General features: G+C 40.4%; 4 protein-coding genes and 1 long non-coding RNA gene across 8 annotated transcripts in view; 1 reads left to right on the top strand and 4 right to left on the bottom strand.

Moving 5' to 3' along the window:
- LOC116699569 (dipeptidyl peptidase 9) overlaps positions 1-4282 on the bottom strand; it is a 33369-nt gene extending 29087 nt beyond the window's left edge. For all 3 annotated transcript variants that reach the window (XR_004334456.1, XR_004334457.1, XM_032532231.1), the window contains exons 1-5: positions 4016-4282; positions 2818-2908; positions 2416-2654; positions 2062-2174; positions 1591-1764 (exon numbers count right to left, since the gene is read on the bottom strand). Coding sequence is in view for 1 of the 3 variants with exons in the window: in XM_032532231.1 (XP_032388122.1) it covers positions 1591-1764; positions 2062-2174; positions 2416-2654; positions 2818-2873 (582 nt within the window). In the remaining 2 variants the exon portion in view is untranslated. The remainder of the gene's footprint in view (positions 1-1590; positions 1765-2061; positions 2175-2415; positions 2655-2817; positions 2909-4015) is intronic.
- The window catches only part of LOC116699579 (uncharacterized), a 23603-nt gene extending 13260 nt beyond the window's left edge, over positions 1-10343 (top strand). The window contains exon 3 of the long non-coding RNA XR_004334460.1: positions 10249-10343. This is a non-coding gene — a long non-coding RNA (uncharacterized LOC116699579). The remainder of the gene's footprint in view (positions 1-10248) is intronic.
- On the bottom strand, positions 4827-8191 carry rps15 (ribosomal protein S15). The gene is made up of 4 exons (XM_032532244.1): positions 8080-8191; positions 7593-7678; positions 5884-6118; positions 4827-4988 (listed from the first exon to the last, which is right to left on the bottom strand). Exons 1-4 carry the CDS (start codon positions 8080-8082, stop codon positions 4875-4877), a joined length of 438 nt encoding a protein of 145 aa, XP_032388135.1. The 5' UTR covers positions 8083-8191; the 3' UTR covers positions 4827-4874.
- Positions 9418-26023, bottom strand: part of cnn2 (calponin 2) — a 22742-nt gene continuing 6136 nt past the window's right edge. The window contains exons 1-8 of one of the 2 annotated variants that reach the window (XR_004334458.1): positions 16077-16322; positions 13630-13751; positions 13449-13515; positions 12673-12810; positions 12457-12573; positions 11482-11628; positions 10753-11132; positions 9418-10394 (exon numbers count right to left, since the gene is read on the bottom strand). Coding sequence is in view for 1 of the 2 variants with exons in the window: in XM_032532241.1 (XP_032388132.1) it covers positions 10830-11132; positions 11482-11628; positions 12457-12573; positions 12673-12810; positions 13449-13515; positions 13630-13751; positions 16077-16130 (948 nt within the window). In the remaining variant the exon portion in view is untranslated. Of the gene's footprint in view, positions 11133-11481; positions 11629-12456; positions 12574-12672; positions 12811-13448; positions 13516-13629; positions 13752-16076; positions 16323-26023 lie in introns of those variants that run through there. The other variant, XM_032532241.1, reaches the window with a different exon arrangement.
- On the bottom strand, positions 19313-24882 carry crsp7 (cofactor required for Sp1 transcriptional activation, subunit 7). Its single transcript, XM_032532232.1, has 3 exons — positions 24493-24882; positions 23120-23194; positions 19313-22976 (listed from the first exon to the last, which is right to left on the bottom strand). The coding sequence occupies exons 1-3, from the start codon at positions 24865-24867 to the stop codon at positions 21261-21263; spliced, it is 2166 nt and encodes a 721-aa protein (XP_032388123.1). The 5' UTR covers positions 24868-24882; the 3' UTR covers positions 19313-21260.

Genomic DNA, 26023 nt, shown 5'->3' with positions numbered 1-26023 from the left:
ACACACACACACACACACACACACACACTGTCATTTGTATAGTCCTGCCCATCTACGTTCTACAAAGTCTGGATCATATCCATCTTTAACTTTTCCTCTGTGTTTACTCTGATTTTCCTATCCTGATGAGCAGACCCAAGGGTAATCTGCAGATTTTCTTTTTTACAATTTTCACCGGTGATCCAGACTGAAAATCTGCAGAATTTAGAGGACTGATTTTTCGGCTTGGGTTGAAGAAGTGTTAACAATCTTTTTTTTTTTTAATTTTCTTAACATCTAAAAATTCCGCAGAATTCTGCATCCCAGATTCCGTGTTCCCCTGCTGATGAGCGATTTGTAATCATGAAATCTTCTCCACCTTTTCCTAAGTGTTAACTGTAATGTTTACATTTACAAAACTTGATTGGCTAGCTACTCTAGGCTAGCAGAGTCGGCAGGAGTTTAGCAAGCTGATTTCCAGATCCTTATGAGCAACTCATGAGCCACATGCAATCAAATGATGCACTGTGCATTGCAAGCATGGTGCCAAAAGCAGATCAGTAAAAGTATGAATTTAACATACTTACTACCAAAAACATTTAACTCCAGAAAGACAGAATTACAATTATTATGAAAACAAAAAGTGCCTTCACATCTCCACGCAGCAGATGCTTGATACCATCCTTTCCATTACGTACAAATATCCCAGCTCCAGCGCCAGTGTAGGAGTAATTACAGCAATAATAGCAATTTATTCCTGTAGTATAATGCATTACTAATACAATTTTAGTAATATTATACCCGGTAAAATCTCGGTAACACAAGTTACAACGCATTTTAACCCGAAATGTTGTTGTGTTTGTTGTTGTTTTTTAATTCACCAACACCAGGAAACATTTTGGCAAAGTTTAAAGTCTGTGAGTGGTATTCCCTGTTGCTGGAATTTGGTTGTTGAAAGGACTGCAGAGACGGATACATTTGCGGGATGGACATTATTTTCAGGACTTTTTTGACAGATATAAACATGTTGGGAATAAATGTTTAGGCTTGCTACATGTAAATATTAGCATTATATTTTATCAGCGGTGAACTGTAAAACTATACGGTACTTCAATACAATTGTAAGTTAGGCTATTTTTACCTTTGAGAATTTTCATTTTCTCCTACTTTATACTTCTTGAGTCAAGTAGGCCTATTACACGTTTTACTTCACTGTTTATTTTAGTAAGTTTTAGTTACAATGCAGATTCAGATTAATAATACAAAATATTATGAATAAATTATGATGTATTAAAGTAGATAAAGATGAGACTTTATTGATCTTGTGGTGAAATTCACAAGCTAGCTGCCAAGTCATAGCCTACTTCCGCTGTTATTTTGGTGAAAGGAACTCAAAAGTAACGCAAAAGTAGTGTAAAGCATTACAATTCAGAGAGAGTAATATTATAATATAACTAATTACTCGCAAATGACAGTTGTAAGTACCTGAAAGGCATTTCTGCCTTACACATACAGAAATTACTTGCAGACCTTTACCTTACTCCGAATGAAATGTGTCCTGAGTATCGATTTAGAATTCTAAATTGAAGAAGAAAACAGCAGTGTACTCACGATGAAGCCATTGCTGCCACCATCCTGACAGTAGAAGAGGCTATTGCTGGCCTGGAAGAGGAATAGGCCCGTCTGGGTATGGTAATCATAAGAGGTGATACCAAATGCTCCGAGACGTTTACGCTCTCTCAGCAACTCCTCCTCCCGAGAGTAGGCCCCCTGGTGCGGTGTAGCCTTAGAGAACCAACAGTATGCACAACATTATATAAACAGTTTTAAAGAGTTTTTTTATGTACAAGTTTTCTAGGTATATACACTAGGTATATACCTACCCCCCCCCCCCCCCCCCCCCCCCCCCCCCCCACATTTCAGGTTGCTAGAAGCGATTCTGCCACACCTTCAGGGACTGCTTCTCTCAAAGTAAAAATTATAGTCAAATTATTAAATATTGCTCAATGACAACAAATTGTGAGACATCAAGCTGTGCTGTTTGGTACCGGCACTGCAAGAACGGGAAGAGGGGGAATTCACCTGAAAGTGATCGAGCATTTGTTTCCATGACAACACTAAGAGGGCCTCTTTCCGGATCTTCTTGGGGATTTCTGAGTAGAGCAATGAGTTCTCTCTGCTTCCATAAGGCATTCCTGGGGAACACACAGAAAAAAAACAAAAGGCAATTTCAACAACAACTAAGAAAAAAGCTTGTGCTAAGGAGAAATTTGACACAGTGATTGTTTTAATGTCACAAGGCAATTAGCTTGCCTAGAGCAGTAAAACATGACTGAGGTCTAGTGTGAGGAGTACAAAGGAGGAGTATACAGAAAATACATGTCATAAGCTGATGCAGGGGACTTTGTGCCCCATCATCAAGCATCAATCGCTTACCAAGGTAGTACAACCGGTGGGAGTGGGGTCCATTCTCGTCCTTCTTCTGCACAAACTGGAAGTCATGGGGAGCCTTGTTGGCGATCATGCCAGAGTACTTCCTGCTACAGTGGATAATGTCACGCAGGCCCTCCCAAGAGTGTTTCTCCACAAAGAACTGAGACGGGACATCCTCCATTTCCACCACCTCGGTGCTGTCCGAAAGACTGTCCACAGCCGCCATGCTCACTGTCACACAGCTGGATGTTGAAATCAGAAAGTAATGGTAAGAGGTGCCGAAATCCAGATGAAACTGCACTTGTGCATTTTTGAATGGAATTGGTTAAACTAAATAATTAATTTATCATACTTCCTAAGCATTAAAGCAGTTAATGGAGATATAACATGGACGTTATGCTGTACCTTTTCCAGATACCCTCGTTATTGTCACAAAGTTTGACCTTCTTGACTCTAGGCATTCACAGGTCAACACACCTCACTCCGATTCTGTAACCTATGAACAAAGCACAGTACTAAGAATCATTCAAAACTCCAAAATAGAAAATAACAAATACAGTAAAAAGGGGCACAGCCTCATTATGACAGCTAGATATCAACATACTTTTGTCTGAGAAGAAATAAATACAACACAATGTACATCAATGAGAAGAGGAAAAACCTAATCATTCATGAGTTTGTGAGTAAACTGACTCAGAAACATGTAGCCATAACTACAGACCAGAGTTACACTAAAGAAGTATAATTCCTATTAAGTCTCTCATGCATTGGACGGATATTTCTCTGACTCTGCTTCAGGTGAAGTACAGGGAACATGGAATACCCCACATTCCTTCCTTTATCCTTTTGTGTATAATGCAAAAGTGGGAAAAAAAACATATATTCTGAAAAGTCTCTTTATTATGATAGTGTTAAGAAAGTGTGACAAGGCACCTTAGATCTATGTTAAAAAACACTGAGCTCACAGCAAATACACCAACCAATATAATTCCTAATTTTGAGTCCCCAGCTAAAGAGTCAATTCAACAATGATCACAAATATATAAACACAAACAAATACAAAAACACACAAGATATACCAGCTATGTCATGAACATAAATCAATCTTAATTTTATGTTAATGTTCATATTACTATGAAATACAAGTTTGTATTTTAAAGCTTTGGCAACATTGTTCTTGAAACTTATACCACTAAAGCCCCTTTCACTTAAAAAATGAATTGAATTAACGTTAATATGAACAGCTAGCCGAACGTTACAATAGATCTTTGTTCTCGAATTTCAACACACTGGGAAAAACACCGGCAAATTCATTTGCGTAAACATTTTAAATGGTATTAACGTTAGATACATTTGGCAATAAACGACCAAACCGCAAGTTGTTAGACAATGACAGTCAACAAACAGTGTCTATGTTTAAAACCTCTTACTTAGCTACATTCTGAATTGACAGATCTCTTCTGTCATTTTCGCTCTGGAGCTACCGTTAGCTAGCTAGCTAGAAGCTAGCGAGCCGCTAACTAGCGGTTGCTTGGATTCTGTAAAAACAGACGCTTAGCCGACTGTCCCCGCGAAACAAGCTAAAATGATGAAAAACACTTACCGATATGGCCACTGTTTCTTTAACCAAGTTGTAAACTGTATTAGCTTGGTGACAATAAACAGATTGTGCAACTGCTAGAGGTTGTATCCATGGCCCAAAGCGGCCACACACAAAATTTAGCTAGCTGGCGTTCAGATCGGAAAGAACAGGAACCTTATCCCTGCTGGAGTGCAAACCGGTACTTTTTCAGGGCCGCACTGCCGCTCAAAGGAGGCGTTCAGTGAGTCTGTGCTGCGCGGAATGTGGCAGGAGGGTTCGTTATCCAGATAAGGACTCCTGTTATTCTTCAGAAATGTATGTTAACCCTTTATTACCTTGGACTGCACATTAACTTGGGCCGTTTTATGGCTAGTGTTTGACATGTAAAATCCCACCCAGATGAACCGTTAAGGCAGCCAAGGAAAAACAGTTGGAAAGCAGGCATGGTAGAGTTCCAATAAGGTGCCCAGCCATTACAGACCTGTATTTTTCAATTATACCCTTGAGTGCATTTGTACACTAAAGCTTCTACATGTTCTTTAAGAAAAATCATTTTATGAATTGCTCTTGATGTCACGTTTTATATTATAAAAAAAAAAAAAAAAAAAAAAAAAATCACATCTACAAGATGTTCTTTAGGTTTCCCAGTAGTAAACAACATTACCAACTGAGCAAAACATTGTGTATTCTTTAAGTTAGCTTAAAGCTAACCATACCGTTTATCAAGGCACCCTAGCTAATGGTTAAAAGCTCAAACTTGAAGCTTATACCCTGTACACAAGAAATGTACAAATAATTTTTAAAATACGCAAAAGGAAGCAAAGCAGACAAGTTTTGTGGAGCAGCCAGTTTTTTTATTTATACAAAGAATACAGCCATTCTACTTCAGAGGGATGAACCGAGAAGAGTGTGTAGCTCCAATACCAGGGCGACCGTGCTTGACTGGCTTGTAGGTGATGGAGAACTCGCCCAAGTAGTGACCGCACATCTCAGGCTGTGGAGAGGAGAAACGCATTAGTAACAAACAAATGCCTTAGGTGTACTTACAGCTGCAGGAACAGCAATGTATTAGCTGCTACTCATAATCTAAGGTACAATATTTACAGCTTAATGTACACTTAATGCTGCGCTACAAAAGTAATATCTAGAAGAAAATCATTGCTTTTGACTGAAGAAGGTAGGGGTCTGTGTACTCTGGATGTAATGCCAGTTGACAGCACAATAGTTAGATTGTCTTGGAACACCTTGCCTCCTTCCCAACAAATTTATGTAAACAGGTCACACACACACAGTCACACACACCACAGTCACACACACAGTCACACACACAGTCACACACACAGTCACACACACAGTCACACACACAGTCACACACTTTGGTGGAGATTTCTGACTATTATCAGTGGCAGTTCCTGTCATGTGGATATTTTCTTTAGGTAGGGAATAACTCAGTACGTACAACCGGGAAACTTCGCAGAACACCAAGTTACACATAACAGGCACTGTCCAAAACCATTTTCCAGAGCTATATTAAAACTTGAGTTGTATCTCGATGGTAATGGTCCTCAGTAAAGCATTCTTACACATTAGGATTAAAATTGCTTCACAGCTTTAACTTCATACCTACTTCCCTGACATTAATACATGGGAGATAATGGCTTTGTGGACAGGGTGCAGAACCACACTGACAATGTACATGACAAACCGCTTCAAAAAAAGACCAACTGCAGGTACTTGTGCAATGACTTCTGCCAGCCTTCTCTGGATACACAAAAGCAATATACCTCCACCTTTTTGTCAAGGTTTTACATTAGCGCCCAATGTCAACTCAATTAAAAACGGCAAGAGACACATATGCTCTGCCTCCCACCCGATTAATAGCGCCTCACCTTGATTTCAACCTGGTTGAAAGTCTTGCCATTGTACACTCCAACCATGGACCCGACCATCTCCGGCAGGATGACCATGTCCCTCAGATGGGTCTTCACCACCTCTGGTTTCTCCATGGGGGGAGCCTCTTTCTTTGCCTTGCGCAGACGCTTCAGGAGGGACTGCTGCTTGCGACGCAGGCCACGGTTCAGCCTTCTCCTCTGGCGGGCACAGTACAGCTGCATCAGCTGCTCACTACACAGAGAAAGGACAGTATTATCAACGAGGCACCTGGCTATCTTCGAAATCCTTTTCACATGTTTTGTAATATGCAGTTGATGGCAAGTGTCTTTTGAATTTAGTCATCTCAAGTTCACTCATTTGGAACTTGTTAAATTGATGCAGTAATGTCTCTCCCGTCTCAGTGCCAGCATCTCTTAAAAGGTCCCATTTTGTAAAAAGTAAAACTTTCATATTTGATTATAAAAGCAGGCCAAGGTGCTATATAACTACTGTTAAAAGTATCAAAACACTCAATCCACAGAGAAATGCACACAGCCCATGTTCAGGTAAGCCAATGGGAGCGGCCCACTTCATTTTCACTCTTCAGAAACCTATGGGTGAGGTCACAGACTACATCCATACTTTATATTCTGTATCTTACAGCCTTTTTACAAATTACACAGCTTCTTTTTTATCCTGAAAATGAAGCCACACAACAGTCCTCTTCCTCGCTGCTATTCTTCTGCTCAGCCTCTGTACTTCGCTGAGTCACGTAACAACATCAAATCACAAGAGAGCAGAGGTAAAGCAGTGGGCCTGCTGTGCGCTGTGACAGGACTTAACAGTGCATACTGGGGAGAAAGTGAAACTAAAGTATTGATCTTAATACACTGGTATTAATCAATATCAACGTTGGCATCAACATTTAGATGACCCGCCCACCACATCCGGTTGCAATGGTACAGACTCCGAGAGCAGTGTAGATGCTAAATCGGATCTGCTAGACTGGTCGACCTGCGGCTCCAGCTAGCATCTACTAGAGCACAAGCAGAAATGCTGAACAATCACAGCAGTCTATACTTGTCATGAGGGAGGGCTTTAAGAGGCTGGCACCAAAACGGGGCAAGGTAGACACAATGACGACATTTAACATTGAAGCATGTAAACACGTTCTGGTAGAACCCCCTAAATATAAATATGAACCTGAAAATGAGCATAACATGGGAATTTTAAAACTTTGATCCCAGAATTTGCACATCCATTTACTTTTAGTATTATAATTACTTCCAAAAGTAATACAATGACAGTATGTATGAGTTTCCTATACTTACCTATAGGTCATGGGTTTCCTATACTTCCTTTAACAAAACCTCCATCTAACTGCTAAAATCCTATGAGATAGGGGATCCTGGGACATGATCTTATGGGGGCCATGGTCTAATTTGTATTAGTTTAGAGGTAATGATATTTGACGTGAGATGTTTGGTTCCCACTGGTCTATGTGATGGACTGGATCTAAATCTCTCAGAATTACTCATATTGGAGCAATATCCTTATTAGGGGCTGAGGGTGAGACTATCATTGGATAGAATGCTAAGAATTAGACTGTTACTCAGTGTTTAAGCTTAAATACAAGTCACTCAAACTGAGAAACAGCAATATTACAGTGGGTCCAGCTGACCACCATGCAGCATCAGCTGGTTGAGCTCAGTAGTGGTTAACTTACTAGGACATGTCCAGAAGCTGGTCCAGGTCCACACCCCTGTAGGTGAACTTCCTGAAGGTACGCTTCTTCTTGATCTCGGTATCTGCCTGAAAGAGACATCATCTCACATTAGAAAGTGGCTAGCTTGTACGGTTACATAGTCGCTTGGCTTAGTGCTTAAACAAAAAAAACAAAATAAGAATTCAGTGTCACTGGTAAACATCTGGCTACGGAACCTCTTCTCAGACCTACAGTGACATTACAATTATGTAGTAGCTATTGGTACAGACTACGTTGAACCACCGGGTTAGCTTAGCCATAGCTTAGGCTAATACAGTGCCTTTAAAAAGACATTTATCTTAGATTCTGAGCGACGATTTTCTACTGAATGCCTAGTGAACGAGTGGAACTGTCGGATGACAAAACTAGCTATCCTAATTAGTTAATATAGCGCTCAGATGCATTTAGATTGTATTTTGACAAGCTTCACAATATGTTGACCACCTACCATCTTGCCTGAAGTTCCCGGAGAAAAGAACGGGTAAAAGTCTCGTTAGGCCTAATATCGCGCGATTTAAGACAAACATCCGGTGGTGTCTTCCGGCGGTAGGTCCCGCTGTGAACAGCAGGTGGTAGTGTTGTACAATGACTCCAATTTCTGCTTTCTTACCAAACATAGACTAGATGTAAAATTTGAAAAATGTATTTTAATTGTATTTTTACGGTCTATGTTACCAACTTGTCCCTTTTTTGTCATGTAGGTCTACATATCGGAAGGAATAAAAACTAACTAAGCAGAAAAAAACTGTACGGGAATGTTATTTGACATTAGCGCCTTACTAATTAATGAAATTATCAAAGATGGAAATAAGTACCTTTTCTCAAGTACTTTACAGTTACAAGTACTACAATTTTAAGATGCTTGTACTTTGATTTAGTATTTGATGATACCTACTCCACTACATTTTGGGGAGAAATATAGATGTATAAATATAGAAATATATATTTTTTAACTGCACTGGATTTATTTGACCAATTCATAATTAGATTCATATTTTACATTAAAGCATATGATGATAAAATACAATGCATTGAGATTAAACTGGTGGGAAACACCCTTACACTTAACCCCTTCCTTTCCCATTAGTAGTTTTACTAAACTACCGTAAGTAGTTAAAACTATCTCCATTTTATCAAGCTACATTAAAATGCTACTTGCACACTGTGTACTTTTACTTTTGATATGTTATGTACATATTGCTGATAAATTCTTTACTTTTGCTCAAGGTCCAATTTTGAATTCTGTCACTTTACTTGTAAAGTATTTTTACATTACAAACATTTTGAAATGGAACATGTACTTAAGTCAAGGATGTAGATGTCTTCCACCACTACAACTATGTATACATTTACTCAAGTACTTCAACCTTGAGTATTTCTATTTTGAGAGGCACTTTAACTCATTTATCCAATGCCTGCATTAGTACTTACAGTGCAGATTAAATAAAAAAAACTTTTAAAACACATTTACTGGAACTGTTTTGGTACTGTGTTATAACCTCATTTAATTTAAGAACATTTTCAGAACTGTGTATGGCTAGATACCAAGTCCCCCCCCCCCAAGCCTTTAAAAATATACTGTGTGTTTCATAAGGAAGTATTATACAGAAGTGTGCCGTAATGTAGTAATAGTGCAACTTGTGGACTGCACTAAGCCAATACTAACTGAAGTTTGTGCATTACCTTTAATAACCCGGAGCTAAACAATGATCGACTACTGCAGATAAATTAATTAAATCCTGTCCTTCGTGCTGAACATTACATCAGTATTTTTACAAAACACATGAGGAATACACATCTTTATTACACTGTATTCACAAAAACAGTTATAAAAAAAAAAACAAGTCCACTGGCATAAAGATTATACCACAAGAAAAAAAATATAGTCAATACCAAATGTTATTCAGTCAGGTACAAAACAATCCCCATTCAAATCACAACTATGCATAAATAATCTTGGAATGATCAAATATAATTGCATATCAATCAATATTTTAAACTGATCAACACATTGACAATAAAAAGGAGTCCAGTATTCTTGCTTGGAATGTTAAAATGTAATTATTGAGTCCACTCCCCCACCATCTTTACTCCAAACAAAACAAGCTTTACGCTGGTTGGACTGTAATGCACATAAAAGAAATATTTTCTCTTAAAAAAGAAAGTGAAATGAATGAAAAAAAAGGCAGAATATGAAAAGGTACGACTAGTTGTTCTAAAAATGTCATTTGTCCAAACAACCAAAAGTGTTACTATTGTCTGTTACTGACCAATACTGAGGGGATGAAGGAGATACCAAAGTAACACACACACACACACACACACACAGGAATCACGTTGTTTATACAGAGGATTCAGCAATACAGAGAATAGTTTAAAAAAAATAAAAGTTTTTTAAAAATGTCTTATAAGCTCCCTAAGGTTTCACTTTTCAATTTCATGTTGCCGTTACAAAAATAAAATAAAAAAAATAGGAACCTTCCTTAATGTAACGAGTCAGAAAAACACTGACAAAAGAGACTAGTAGGGCTTTGGCACATTTAAAAAAAACATTAACTTAGCCAAATAGATTGGCTTTTTTTTTTTTTTTTTAAATACAAAAGAAAAAAAAAGAAAGAAAAAAAATCACAGGAATGCAGTTCATCATGATATGTCTAACGTTGGTTTTGCACAAATAGGGCTAAGAAAACAAATTTCATACAATACTAAAAAGAATATGACCAAAACAAAAAGCTGCAACATCATGTGGATATAAAAATAAGCCTTTAAGGTGCTCTAAGAGATGTTGGGTGATGTTACGTCTTGTTGACGATAGAAGTATTTTCAAATAAAACCAGACTAGCTTGCCCCTCCCTTCTCCACTTCCACGCACCCCCCCCCCTCATCCTTCTTGTCGGTTATTGGCTGGAACACTGTATGCTCTGTGGTGCAGGTTGGCACAGGTTGTTTGTTGCTGTTTGTAGACCCTGGGCTGTCTACAGAGTCCGCGTTGTTTTTTTTGTTTTTATAACAGTGTGTTCTGGGGACAGGCAGCTAGTGGATAGTGAGAGGTTTTCTGTATGTGACAACAAATGTTCTAGCCCAAAAAAAGAAAAACCACACGTGACATTGCTTAGAGCACCTTTAAGGAGTTTCTTTCTGCAGAACAAGCCTCCTTTAGACCATCTCTCTTTCCCTTCCTCAGCTCCCTCCTTCCTTCTAGTAATCTGTCCCATCGTCTTGATACACCTGCTCTTCTTCCTGGTAACCTTGGTAACCCTCATCGTGGAAATCTGGGAAGTCACGGGCGATGCCTGCCCCATTTTGATCATCAGCAACCTCTCCGGCTTTAGGACAGTACTTGGCGTCGTAGATCTGCCGTCCCAGGCCAAAGTTCTGGCCTTTCTGGGTGGCTCCTTGGCTGTAGCCCATCTGTAGGGACATGGTGCTGTTGTCACACTTGTCTGTGCCCAGCTTCTGGTCGTAAATGGCACGCCTTGTCCCTGGAGCTGTCATCCCAGCCTGTAGAAGAGACAGGAGACCAAATGAAAAATAAAACCATTTTTGTGACGCTATAACCTTTATTTCTTCCTAGTATAAGCATTAAACCAGGGGCTTTGGCTTCAATTTTGTACAGTGGTAGGAAGAGGAGTTGTGTTGTCCAGTCTGTTTTAAACCAAGCGCTGATTTCACTGCGCCAACATGATGGGCCACACCAATCAAGTGACGGTTTGGCCTTGCTCAAGACAATCCAGAAGTTTTCCAATTTTTACAACACTAATCACTAGTTTCCAGCAGTGGAAGGACAGTGAAGCTCATTACTCAAGTCTTATTCATGATTTCATGAGAAGTTGGCAACGTGTTGCATTACCTGGCTCGCTCCCTTGTTGGTTCCCATTTGCAGACTGATGGTTGTGTTGTCCATTGGGGGCTGGATTTGAACTTTGGGGTCATACAAGTGCCTCCTGGTGCCGTATGCGTTCATACCACTCTGACTGGCGCACTTGTTGGTCCCCATCTAAAGACAGAACCACAATACAGGGTAGTAATAGGTAACAAAAGTTTGCTTTAAACTCCATATTGCACTTACGCAATAACAAAACAGTGGTAAAATGTTGAATATCAACTAGAATGAGAGAGTGAATCGTGACACTAGGCGTATACTTTAAAGTTTCAGTCAGCTGTCAGAAATGACTATTCCCTATACTGAAATGAAGACAGCAAGTCGTGTTTTCACACCGTGCTGGTAGCCCTCATATTTACCTGACATATCTTGGCAACGGAAACAAAAACCCAAGCCTCAGTATAAATGCTGCTCATTGTTCTCGCAGCCTCCAAGTACGCCAAGCTTGACATGACATGAGGACAACGTCTGGGTTCGACACATGCAGTATTGAGCTCAGCTTTCTAAGCAGGTGAAGTGCCTCACCTCTGTCAGATGTAGCCAAAAATATCAAATACATAGGCTGCAACTGATTTTACGAAGTAATATTTCACAGTCAGGTCAAATACTTTTTTCCCCTTTGACAACCTAAGCATATTTTGTCCTACCACATTGGATAATTTTGTCAGATGCAGCCCTGAGTATCCCTGTCAGACCTGTACCAACAATAACATCAGTCATGTCACATACTGACAGTAAATAAGTAGTCTAAATGTAGAATGGGATAGGTATGATAGGTTTGGCTGTGTGCGCATAGCTGGCGTGAGTGTACGCAGAGTTCAGTTTTTGCTGGCTTGATCACAGTTAGAATTAAAGTTTCAGGTCTAAAACTAACTGCTGCTGATTCTTCACATTGTAAACCCTGCAGGGAGCTCACTCAGGACTCTCCTAAAAGATCTATACCTGTAGGCCAATGACGCACTGTCCAGCCTTCATCTTCTCATCATCAAACATCCTCTCCTGCTTGTCAGCGTACTTCACTCCAATGTCCACCCGTGGATGGCAGCCCTTGGTTTTGGCCTGAGAGAGAAGACAGTGTAGACATACTAAAATCCAATCATTCCCCATAATAAATTTGACATTACTCCCACCACTTAGTGTCAGATTTGAAGAACTCACCATGCTAGCGAGTGCAAGCAGCGTCGTCTGGACCTGCGTCATGTTGCCGTTCTCAAACAGGTCGTTGGCCTCAAAGAGATCATGAGGCTTCAGGCCATAGGCTGTGGTGGCCTTGATGAAGTTTGTCAGGTTCTCCAACTAAAACCACACCAATTTATACAAGATCAACCACAATGTGTGCCCGATTTAGAATGGCACGTGTGAGATTAGTTCTTTTTGCAGATCATCTTAATTTTTTTTTTTTTTTTTTAAACAAGGCGTAGTCCTTTTGTTGTAAAAGCACTTTGTCAGCCAGTCTCAAATAAGGGAGTGTTTTTGTTTACTGTGACCGGCTGCACCTCTGTAAAGGAACCAGTTTGAGAAACGCCTCTAAGCTGGGGCTGTAAAAGCAAAGGAAGCTGTCACTGCCTATCAACATGACCTGGCATGATTCAGTGTACTGACATCCAACTGGTAGAAAGAACTCAGAGCACAATATGACACAACGACAGACTTGCTTTTTTACATAGTTTTAAAAAATAAATTAAAAAAAAATAAACTAACAGCATGAAGCATCATTGCTAATTAGTATAGTCAACTTTTATTGTATAGGGCCAAATCTTGATGTATTATTTATAGATACATCCTTTTCTCTTTTTAGGGTAACCTCTAATTCTGACACATTTTACTTGTATTATTAGTGAGCATTGTCCCTGATAGATAGATAGATAGATAGATAGATAGATAGATAGATAGATACTCAATTGGTTAAAAGCATGTTTCATCTACTCACTCACCTGATGCCAGTTCAGCGCTGACTGGTTGACCTTTTTCACAGAGCCTGGGGCAAGTTTGTTGATGAGGCTGTGAGAGAAAAGAGGGAAATACTTTACGTTTTCCCCCAACCACTATATGTCATGATATAGTGGATGATCAAAGCCTTCATGGTGCAACAGACAATAATTGATCGCCGCTTACTCGCACAGAATGACTCCATTCTTCAGGCCTTTTTGGAAGTCGGGGCCGATGGACGCGCCGGTGACGTCTTCGATCCAGACCCTCAGCTCCTCCTCTTTCTGACTGTCGTACTTTAGGGCGATCTGGTTGGGCAGAGGGGTCAAAGGTCACATGTGTTTGGTAAGCAGCCACTAGGGGATTTGATTTTTTTTTTTTTAAACAGTAAACTCATTCATAGTTTGTCACAGACTTCTTCTTTGTTACCAGCCACCAGGTGGAGACGCAGACCCCCCCCCCCCCTCGGATTTCTAAAAATGTCAAAAATACTGATAACTGTGCCACAAGTTTATTATGACTGCATGTTGTCATGTTTCATGGTCACCCATAACTTGTACTGCGTTGTGTAGTATGCAATGTATAAACACTCACACCTAAATTCTCCCCTGAAACACAGGAAGGCTGTGGCTGAAAGGTGGGGGGGGGGGGGGGCAACTTAACATGGCACAAAGACTGACTCTCTTGTAAGGGTGTCACATTGAGGCGTTACTTTGAGTTACAAGGTTTGTTTTTTGACTGACGACATAAGTGCGAGAAACATGCTATGCCGGCTTTGAAAGAGATCACTCAGGAAGAGCATTATTAACAACAAGTCGCTTAAAGTGTAAAAACCAGCGCCAGCTGAAAACAGGTATAGATATCTTCCCTTCTAGTAAAGGGTAAGGTGTTCACTGAGCTTCGTGCAAACCCACAAGCAGCCAACAATCTCTCTCTGTCCCGAGGGCCATGAGAAGCTGAACCGCAGACTTCAACCTACCATTTACAGAGAAGCCAGCCGCACTTGGCTCACAGCTGCTTGTACTCTTAAGGAATGCCTGTCTTCTAATTACATTTTCTTTATTCAGTTATCCCCATATTTAAAAAAAAAAAAAAAACAAAAAAACTAGCCATTTTAATTGCCCACAAAGAATCATACAGATGTAATTTATAGAGACAAGCTGAACGCAAGGAATTTACCCCACAGTGGCAGGATAAAAGAGCTGGTGAAGCAGAGAGGGAGCACAAATGTGTGTTGATCCAATGACTGAATATGGTTCATGGTTTTCTGGATCAAGACGTTTTAAGCAAAAGTTAAAAGGGATTGAGTAAGTGTGTGTGTGTGTTGGGGGGGGGGGTTAGGCGGAGTGCAAATCCTTTAAATGCTTCACATTTCACGAAGGAGGCTACGTCACTGCTGACAGGAAACATCACTTAACTCAGCATCTCTTAGCCCCCCCCCCCCTCCAAGGACAACAGTGGTAACAGACAGAGGAAATCCATGTGTTTATGTCCAGCCCATGTTGTTCTGTGGAGATTTGAGGAGGGGACTTGACGCTTTCTCTTCCATACAAGGGCACAGCCAAGGAATGCAGAGATACGTAGAATCCAAAAAAAATCAGCTAAAGCCAAAAGGTGAGTTCAAGGGTAGGTGTGTGCCGGAGAGGTGAGTGAGCAAAACCTGGACGATTAGCTACACCTCGTCCTATTCTTCCCGTTTTAGTAACAAAGGGGAGGAATGAACAGTGGCCTACTGCACAGTAGTAACAACGCAATTACAAGGAAAATGCCCACGGTCGTTCCGTTCCAGCTCAGTGTGACACACACGGCCAGAAAAGTAATCTCCAGCATCAACTACGGTATTATAAGTGTCTCTCTAGCTCTCCTCACCAAGGCCGCCCTCAACAAGTTACACATCACCACAAAGTGGGTTTTAATTTAGAGACTGGTTTATGTGGCTTCAGTGTACACAAGGACTTACTCTGCAGAGTGAAAATGAAGAGGAAAAAAAAAAAATACTTCCTATCTGAAGTAGCCTAATTTGAGCGAAGAAAAGTTGCAGCGTATCATGAGAAGCGGCACGACACATTTATACAAGGGGAAGTAACGTAAGGAAACTAGTGTTGCTGTTTAAAAGAAGCAATACAAAAAGACACAGGGAAAGGGGAATAATGAGGATGGATGACATCCAATCCCGGGACTAACAGTTGATAATGCGGGTCACGACGCCGGAAGCCGCGCGGAGAATAGAACATGCTGGAAACGGGGATAACAATTTTGCCACAACGACACTTCTTTACCGGAGGGACAACGCCCATTGTCAGTTGTTTTTTGTAAACTTTGTATCCTGCGTGGGTAAATACATATAGTCTGTTTAAGTTTGAATAGGCTACACTGTGCATAGTTCACACTCAACGGAAGTTTTGTGAAAATTCTAGATTCCGCCCATCCTTCAAAATGCCCGTTTGAATCTCTCTTGACACGCATGTTTCTACCGACCTCTGAAGAACGTTACCTGCCCTGAGCACGCATACCAAAATGGAGGCCATGTGACTCCGACGCTCGCGGTCCGAGAAAAGCACAGTGACAGGATGATGGGGAGAAAAGTTAAGAACAACTTTATATGATATGATGAAAAAACTATGAACACCTACCTTGTTTTTGACTTCCGCTGATAACCCGTAGGAAGGACCCTTGGTAAAAGCCATTGTCAAAGAGTTAAGGTTTTTCTATTTGGGTTTTTTAAAAGAAAAAGACAGCTTCTTGAGAATAAACACTGCTCTAAACAACCTTCGACTTTCTCTTCCAATGAAACCTCGCAGCGCACTAAATACTTCCTTTCTCTTTTACGGCCGCCAATTAGAGCACCCCACAGTTTCTACCAAAGAGCGTCACGTCAAGAGTCAAGATAGTTCACTGCTGATGTGTCCCTGAACGGAGCAGTAGAAGGGCGCGAAAACGTCAAAGGACCGGACGTCTCTTTACAGCAAGGCGGAATCAGGAGGAAATTAGCCAATCAGTGGTAGCCTATTGAATGGAGCAAACTCTTAAAGAAACACCCCTGATTGAAATTACATCAAAAGTTAATTAGTTGATGACATAGCATACTATGGAAACACATTTTCGATAGCCTATTTAAATATTCAATTAGACAATTTTTTGTCCAACAAAATAAATAATAAAAAAAATGCTTTGGTAGACTATTTCTCACCCTCATATTATTATTCCTGGCAGGGTTGTTAGACAAGTCTTTGAAACAGTATAGTAATTATATATATATATATATATATATATATATATATAGTTGGACTTTGACCTTATGTTGGAAAATAAAATGCATAGGCTATGTGAATATGTTTTTTTTTTTAAATTAGGCTAATCAAGTGAAACACACTAGATAGTGGAAAGTTGTTGTTCCATGAATTTATGCCAGTGGCACACAGCGGACATGTCATGCAGACAGAGGAGGTAGCCTATAATGAAGGTGCAGTAGCTAAAATGTGCCAATCCAGGAATGTTAAAAACATTGCTAATTTTCTGCTAAATTGACACACATTGAGCTTAATGTTAGGTTAGACTTATAGACTCATATAATGTAACCAGCAGCATGGGCCTGTGCTGTCTCGAAGGGTGCCATTTTATATATATATATATATATATATATATAGATATAGATATAGACATATATAGACATATATATACATACATATATATCTATATATACATACATATATATCTATATATATATATCTATCGATATATCTATATATATCTATATCTATATATATTGCAGGGTTTAAGTCTACACTCAAAAACTGCCCATTCCTCCCCAGTATAACATAGCAGAGAACCGTTTCAGACATCCCGGTAGTACGTCTACAGGACTCCTCTTGCTCCTCCTGTCTACTCTTTGGTTATCCGCTTCGTTAATCGATAGACTCCACCTTTCTCCTTCTCTTCTGTAAACCGCGATTGACATCAAAAACTCCTTATATGGAAGGAAACTTCCCAAATTCCTGAATGGTGGGAGTGATCCACCGGTCCCACCCTGCATACCGTAACCAGACTCTTAGCGACCAAAGCTGTCGCACTCTTTTGAGTCACTGTCGAAAAGAAGAAAAAAAAAAAAAAGTTTTTAAGGAACTAAACTAAGCACGAATGAGCTACTGAGGTGACGTGATGTCGGGGCTACGGGGTGTTAGATAACAGATGCAGCTTCCCTTCACACGCCAGAGAGTGCAGATCTGCTCCAGAATAACGTCTGATCTCAGATCACTCGGCAGGATTGCTTCTTTCTAGACATATTAATGAAAGGGAACGTCTGGTTTTTTTCTGTAGATAAAAAAAAAAGTAACTTAGTTGTTAAAATGTTGCAAGTTGCACCTCAGCCTGCTATACTAGGCTACTATTCGAAGCAGCCTAGGATACATTACAGTGTAACATTATTGATCGTTCCTCCGAACATGAACATCTGGAGAAAACACATGAATCCCATAATAAAGAAAGAGTTGTTCTCACGGTGACACATACCCAGTTGTTTCCCCAGACCAGACATAATCTAGTTAGGCTGTAGACAGTAGACCGTTATCGGCCAAACGTTCAGCTAATACCTTTAAAAATGACATTTATTTCAGCTCGTCTGGTTCCATGGTGCATTCACTTTTCTAACAACTGAATTCATTTGAGATGTACATGAAGTTGGGTGTCATCAGGAGCAAAAGCATGTTGGAGTTTAAGGATCTGACAGAGGTTTATACTGAAAATATAAAATCATGTAGATTAAACACTGAAAGGGTGTCCGTAGCCTACTATACACGTCTAATACATAATGGACCATCTTCAAAGCACGGATCTAGAGAATGATCAAATGATGGAAAGGTTTTTATGTCGTCAATCTGCCAGCAGAAGTGACCTGCATATTACTAGAGCTGGAATGATTAGTCGATTAATTGATTGTCAGAAAATCATTTTTTGGATGATAGATCTGTTCAGACATTTTTCCCAAACAAAGAAGTTTAACATTTGCTGGTTCTGGGTTCTCAAATGAGATTTTGGTGCTTTTCTTTACCATGTGAGATAGTATATTTGACATCTTATAGATTAAACAAATCATCAGGACATTAATACATAAAGAAAATAAGCTCTTATAACCAATAAGGTCATCATTTTGGTTTCACAGAATTGCACATGTTCAGCCTGACGTAGCGTTGCCTGTCTGGACAGGCTCCAACGAGACAAGATAAGGTGTAAAATCTAGGAGAGAAATAGTGACGTAAGCCCAGGTGTCTGTCCTCTGTCTCTGGTCATAAATACAGCTGTATTTCTGAGGGTGCATTACATCATACAGGTGTGCAGAGCACTGATTCAGAGTCTGAGAGAACACACCCGAGGGGGGTAAGGAGATTACTCAGCTCACTGGGTGACGTAGTTATGATTCCACTGAGTTGATCAAACAAGGGACCCATAAAATGACACCTTTGTACACGCACACTTTGTACAAGGCTAGTTCTTTACCGTTAGTGTTGTCACTGATGGAGAACAAACTAAATCTTGAGTATGATTATTTTATTTAAAAAAAAAAAAATAGGGGGGGGGCATATATTCTTAGTTGGCCTTGAAATCGACAAGTCTGACCAATGAATTCCCAATGAACCAAAAGTAATCAGCCCACACTGATGCAGACAAATGGACAATGTGCACCCCCACATGGATGAACTGCGCAAGTACAACAAACTACAGCATAATGCAACTTCGACAGTGAAGCTCAAAACAAAAAGGCAGAGAAATACACAGCACTCCCGACTGACCATTTGGTTTCAACAGGGCAAAAATATTCAAGACTGTTGAACACAATGGCACCGTAATAGATCCACGAGTCAGTCGACGGAGCTGAAGATTTAGATCATTTTTATTTTTCAAACAATTGAGAGATGTTAAACACTGAACAAATAAAGAGGACCCCAGTCAAAACTCCAGAAAACAGATTCTTATCAACCAGTTGTAGCACTTTTCCTTTATTGCCAGCTGCGTTGTGCAGTTTCTCATTGTCTGCAGCTTCAGTCTCTCTAGATCAGTGTACAAAAAGCAACAGAAACGGTGCATATACCAGCGTCATATTGATCATGGGATTTGCAATTCTCGTACATACACCCAGCTCCACGGACAGGCGCGTTTTTATTCTGAAGCAAATCCAGATTAACCATTTACCAAGGCACATTGGTAGGGATGAATGACTGAAAGAACGAATGGAAAGAGGCTGCGCAGAAGCCAATCTCAGTTTAAGTTGGGAGAAAAGGTGGTAGTGATTTGTGAGTATAAAGGGAAATACATTTTAAGTATTAGATGTCACATGGAAAATGCCAAAAATATCGAATGCACACAGATTTCTCTCTCTCTCTCTCTCCTTTTGCTGCATTGAAAAATAGAAGCAAAATAAATGCTCCTCAAACTAAATACTTTCTAAACTCTCAAAAGCAGCTGCAAAAACAATGAATGCATCTTAAACTCTGAATAAACTGTGGGCACATAGATTGTGGGAGCATCAGTCGCTATGTGAATTAAGTCAGTGAGGAAATGACCAACAAGTTGTCAATTTCTGAACAAGTGCATCAGCGATCTCAATCCTGTACATTCACTAAGGCGGTTTAACTCTGAAAACTATTGTGATGGAATTCCAGAAGGCCAACATTATCTAAGGAAAAGGACGCAAAGCGAGTCCCAGTATTCAAACATTTCAATGTTTGTCTCTAAAAGTGCAATTATTGATCAGCACCATCTGATTTGACATTCAATATTTAATGCTTGGGAGAGAATTAGTGTGAGGCGCAAATTTTTTTTTAAACTTTAGGTGAATTTACTTTAATTTAGCCCCACACTATTTTTGATGAAACCTTTTTTAAAAACCAAATGATTTTTCTGAAAAAAAAAAGAAGAAAATCTTGAGTTGCAATGGGATGGGCATACAGGAGCTGTGTGATGAGACAGAAAGAGCGTAAATTGGTGAAGGATGGAGTATGGAATGTAAATGACCAAACGCATTGGCCAGTCTTAAAGAAAGACCATGCAAAAACATGTGAATGCCCCTTCAATATTGAAGATTAGGCTGACAGCATTGTGATGCAAACAGTGATAAAAAAAAAACAAAAAAACAACCAGATCAGTTTTAGAACGTCCCATAAATGAACTGGTCAAAATAAATAGATGTATACATGATAAGAAATTTATAATTTACTCTTTATATCTCACATAAAGCTTCTTGTAACGACCTATTACGATCCAGTATTTCATAATCTGGACATGTCCGGCTCTACTTGTGCTAGATTTATCAACACCTTTCTGGGCAGCAACATGGCGGTCTGGACAGGACAGCTAAACCCCAGCCTTCCCTCAAATTTAACCCTAGATTTGAATTCCTCATTAGAAACTACAAGGTAAGAAAAGAAAACGGTATCATCCCAGTGAGCATGAAATAGAGGTACAATTCAGAACATCATAAATTGTCATAACACCATTTCTGGTTGTCTGGGATAAGTCCACCCTCTACTTCTAGCCTTCAGTGTTAATAGCAGCATTCTGCAATCAGGGCCTCCTCCTTCCTGTGGCTTTCATTTTGAAAAATAAAACAGAAACAGCCCTTGGTATTACAAACTCAACTATTCTTTTAATCTTTACTCTTAGCAACATCTCATTAGAATAACACAAAAAGAGTAGGAGGCAGGGGGGAGGGAGTTTAGCAGACCTGGCTTTTGCCGAACTCACAGTGGACAAACACAAAGTATCTTGTCTCTGTGGGGAGACGAAGAAAGGAGTGGAAAAGGACAGCAACCTTCCCAAACCCCTCAGTCTAGGCAAATATATGGCAGGATGTTCAATTTGCTTTCATCCCCATGAGGGTCCAATGATATGCACTCTGTCCAATCATACCAGGTGCCCTCTGTGTCATAACAACCGTTGACCCCCGGCCAGTGCTGTGTGTGTATCTTGTCCAGGTCCCCGTCCGTCACCTCCCGGCTCAAGCCCGGTAAATCCCCTACTGAGCTATCCTTCTGCAGAACATGTCTCTTCCGTGAGTCCTTGATCTCCTGTTCTTCTCTTTTCAGATACTCTGACATAAAGAAGTGTGCACTATGGGCCTGGACACCAGAGGAGGTGAGCACATTACTCTGTAGGTTCAAGTAGGACTGAATGATTTCATTTCTGGACAGCTCCTTCCAGTTGGTTTGATGGAAAGGGTTAGGGTTGGGACCTGGGGCTAGGGCCGGGGTTAGGGTTGGGGCCAGGACTGGGATAGGGATAGGGACAGCGGGCTGTTGTACAGTGCTTTCAGTTCTCTGCCTAGACTCAGCGGGTTCAGGAGTGGGGGCTTCCTCTGTTTGAGAAGGTTCTTTATGTACCAGGTGTTTAATCTGACCTGTGACAGGGTCAAATGTTAATCTGCGTTCTTTTAACCGTACAGGTTTAGTCGTGTCCTCTATTTTCTGGCCATCTAAGTTGACAGAGTAGTCTCTTGACCTGTACTTCCTCCTTTTATGCTCCGAGTTGGGAACTGTTGTCGCCTCTGTATCATCAGACAGAGACATGGCTCCCTCAGATATCGGTCTTTGTAGTTCTGCGTTGTGTTGGGGTTGAGAGGGTGAAGGGGAGACTGATGGGGATTCCAGTGTTGCGGATATGTCTTGTGGTGGGCAATGAGAGGGGACTTCTGACGAACTGACCCAGTGCATTGAAGACCTATGAGAAGAATGTGGCAGTTTGTCAGCGTAAGATGCTTGAGCTGGGGAGGATACAGGCTGGGCCAAAGAAAAGGTAGAGTCCCTAGAAGAAGGGCTTGGGATAGGTGTTCCTTTAGGTGCATATGCTGAAGAGCGCTTGGTCACTGTGTCTTGCTTCAGGCTCCTTGGACTGGTAGTGAGGCCACGGGGACTTTTGGCTTGATAAAACCCCACTCCTCCACCTCCTTCATCCAATCTGGCCTGTTGCTGCATCACAGCAACCTTGATCATAGAGGAAGTGCTAGGTACTTTGGCAACTCCAGGGGAGCTGGGGCGCGGCTTGACAGCATTAACTGGAATTCTGTTGATTTTATCATTATCAAGGTGCTCTATCCGGGATCTGTCAGGAGACGGGACGACTTGCTGGTCAGGCATGGCATCAGGACTGCCTGTAATCCCATTGGTGAGTGGTGGGGAAACAGAGTTATCAAACGACGACATCTTGGAGATTTTTTCTGGCAGGTGCACTCCACTGTCTCTGTGCTCTGCTCGGCGTTTGCGGCTGCTTGATTTCTCAGCTTTAGGTGAGTATGTGTTGTGAACATCGTTTCGGATTTTGACTTCAGGGACACCCTTCCCTGACACAGAAATGTCAAGAGGGGAGGCATCCATTCTGCAGGGATGAGAACTGCCATTGGTAGACCCAGGGACACTGGCAGCCACAGCTGGCCCAGGTTCGATCAGCTTTTGCCAGGCCCTTAAGAGTTTTTTAGCACGCTTAGCAAGGTCTTCATTCTTTGTCTTCTTCCTTACATCATTGATCAATTTTCCTAGTCGGGTTTCCTACATAAATAATGTGTAAGAGTTACAAATACATTAAGCAAGTCAAGTCATTTTATTTGTATAGCACTTTAAACAAACAGTTCACTTAAAAGCAACACAATTTCTACATTAAGTTTTAGTTCACTCATAATCAACTGTCTTACCTCAAGTGCTTCTTTGGTGATGGGATATTTTTCAAGACAGGAAATTACCTCCAATACAGCCACCATATTGCTTATCTGCATGGAGGACAAACAAACATTTTGTATTAGGCTACTTCACCTGCCCTAATGTGCAAATATTTAACAGTAGCCACTATTAACAGCAGAAGTCACTGTTAAATGAAAAATGTAATGACAGTCCTGATATATATATAGAACATACATATATCAGAATCAGATTTATGACCAAACAGATTTACACTTGCACAGACTTTGCCTTGGTGCATAGAGTAAACAAACTTTAAGATTAAAAATTCAACACTTAATACATAAGGTCCTCCCTATAACAGAATACATGAATCCATGGATGAAAGATAAGGAATCAAGTGTCAGGTGCTTTAAAAACAGTATTAGTTGAAGCAAGCATATTCAAAAAAAATGGAGTAAACTATATATTAGTAGACAAAGCAAATGAGTGATACTCACATGCCTAAACAAGTCTCCTATAGTAATGTTATGGCTTGAAACGCTATCGAATCGTGGTAGTCGTGCAACGTGTGAGAGTATGGAGCAAGTTAGCTTGTAAGTTAGCTAGCTTCTGAAGCATTAGCTTGGCTGTACGCTTTAGATCGACGTTGAAAAGTAACATTGCCAATGTGTCAACTCAAAAAAACTTCCTCACTGTAAACGTTTTAACAAAAGTGTAGCACTGAATCAAAAATTAGAAGCAAAAAGCGATAAGCTTTAATTTGAGTGAGGTTCTTATCCTGTCGTGGAAGTCAATCAGCGTTTGAGTCTCGGGAGACTTAGCAAACCCGTGTTAGCTAGCTCATTTGGCTACTGTTAGCGTTCATCAAACTTGAGAAGGAAGGGTCCGACTACTTCCTAAAACGTAGCTATTCAAGCTAAGAGGTAGCTAGCTAGCTACCTTCCACATTTCGGTAACGAGGACGTATTGGCGTGAAATTGTCTACAGGGAGGCCAATTGGCAGAACATGCAAGTCATTTCAGAGTTAAATGCGTATTTCCAGGGCACATTTAACGTTTTGTATTATATTCCCTCAAGCCATTTAATAAACCCGTTTTAGGCTAGGCTAGCAAGCTAGCTACATGAACCAGCTAACGCCAGATTGATGTCTAACCAAGGTATAGCGCTTCTGGTAAGTTAGCTTGCAAGCTGTCAAACCAAGAGCTCAGCGTCTCTCCATCTTTGGCAGTTACTCGAAAGGTCGGTGCCAACCCAAATCGTATACCACACATTTAAAACAACAATTACATAGTAAATTTACGACTGTTGTGTAAACTGCCTTGTTGAGTTTGGCAGAGTGCAGGTAAACAAGCTACCGTTAGCTTCCTAGCTTGCTAGCTTCACTCACATTGCTGTTGGTGTCGATGGCCTGCAGCAGCCGGTCCCTCAAATGCTGCGGGGTTGCTGAGACCGTTGTCATTGCCTGTTCGGTGCGATCCGGAGGATGGAGGGAGGAATCCTCCAAAATGAAAACCGGGTGACAATGATGACTCAAAAGCCGCTGCGGTAACACGACAGGCGTCCGAACAGCATGTTTTTCTGTCGCCTGTAAGGTAGACGGCTCAGTTTTTCTCTCATCGAGTGGGAAATGTGTTGACCGTTGGCTGCTGCCTGCTGGGCGCTCTAGCAACTCACTACCAGCTGCTGGATCTCTCGACGGCCTCCTGCTGCATGCTGGGATATGATGAAGCGTTTTGACGTCTGCACGTAACCAAGTAAACATCCCTGCTGTCCACCTACACTCCTGGGTTTATCCATTAGGCTGTGTGTTGAATACCCCAAAGTTTTATGTAGGATATATACAAAATGGGTCCCCAGCATAAGAAACTGCCGGATGCTAAAGGGCAGGAAATTAGCATTTAGCAATAATGAGCATAATCGTATGGACATCATTTCCGCAATTGCTTGGCTAATTTGAACAAAATTGGAGTGGGTATTAAAAAAAAGAGTAAAATACAAAATGCCTTTGGGCCGATTTTGATGGCTTTGGAATCAATTTCCAAAGTTTTAGATGATACTGAACCTATGTTTTTGAAATAATTGAAATAACTTTAACTCGGTTGTAGGATAGCCCATTTCTGAACAAAGACAGGTACCACACCAAACTAGAATAATATGAATATGGTAAATAATATCCTCAAGAAAAGCTGAAAAGGGGAGTATAACATAAAAAATGAACAGGTAGAACACACGATCCATAGGCTACTTCTTGGTTAATGTCCTTCTGATCTGTTATCATATAGATTATGTCATATATCGGTCGTATGTCACCGAATTCCAAACAATTAATTAAATATAAGGATAATTTGAAGAAACGTTCATTGTAGCAATTCATTTGTAGTTTTGTTTAATTATTCCATTATCACTTAGTCTAATGTATAAATATATATATAAAATGGCAAATGTAATGGAAAAGGTCCCTCACAGTCTCCCAGTGCCAAAGTGATGTTTTCAGTTTACTTATTTTAGTCTGCCCAAGAATCCAAAACCCGAATATAATAATAATAATATAATAATATTTAATTTACAGGGATATTAAGTAGAGAAACATTCTCACAATTTACAAGCTGGAGCCAGAACACGTTTGAGGGCATTATTACTTGATTAACGCCTTAAACAATTCTTCAGTAATCAAAATTGTTGTTGATTAATCAGCTAATTGCTGAATAGACTGATCATTTCAGCTCTGAACTGAACCACAGACAAAAGAAATAAAAGAAAAGAAAACATATGAGCCACATGCCAACATCTAGAGAAATAGCACAAAAGAAAGTGCATAACTCGTTTTCAATCATCTCTCAGTAAGGGGACTACAGGTTTCGCTTTCCGTATTCCTAGAGAAGAAAATCATATCATAATCATATCATTAAAATCCCCCC

The sequence above is a fragment of the Etheostoma spectabile genome, chromosome 12 (assembly GCF_008692095.1).
Source record: "Etheostoma spectabile isolate EspeVRDwgs_2016 chromosome 12, UIUC_Espe_1.0, whole genome shotgun sequence".
Taxonomy (NCBI): domain Eukaryota; kingdom Metazoa; phylum Chordata; class Actinopteri; order Perciformes; family Percidae; genus Etheostoma; species Etheostoma spectabile.
Note: the sequence above shows the minus strand (reverse complement) of the source record. Positions and strands in the feature narration are given on the sequence as shown.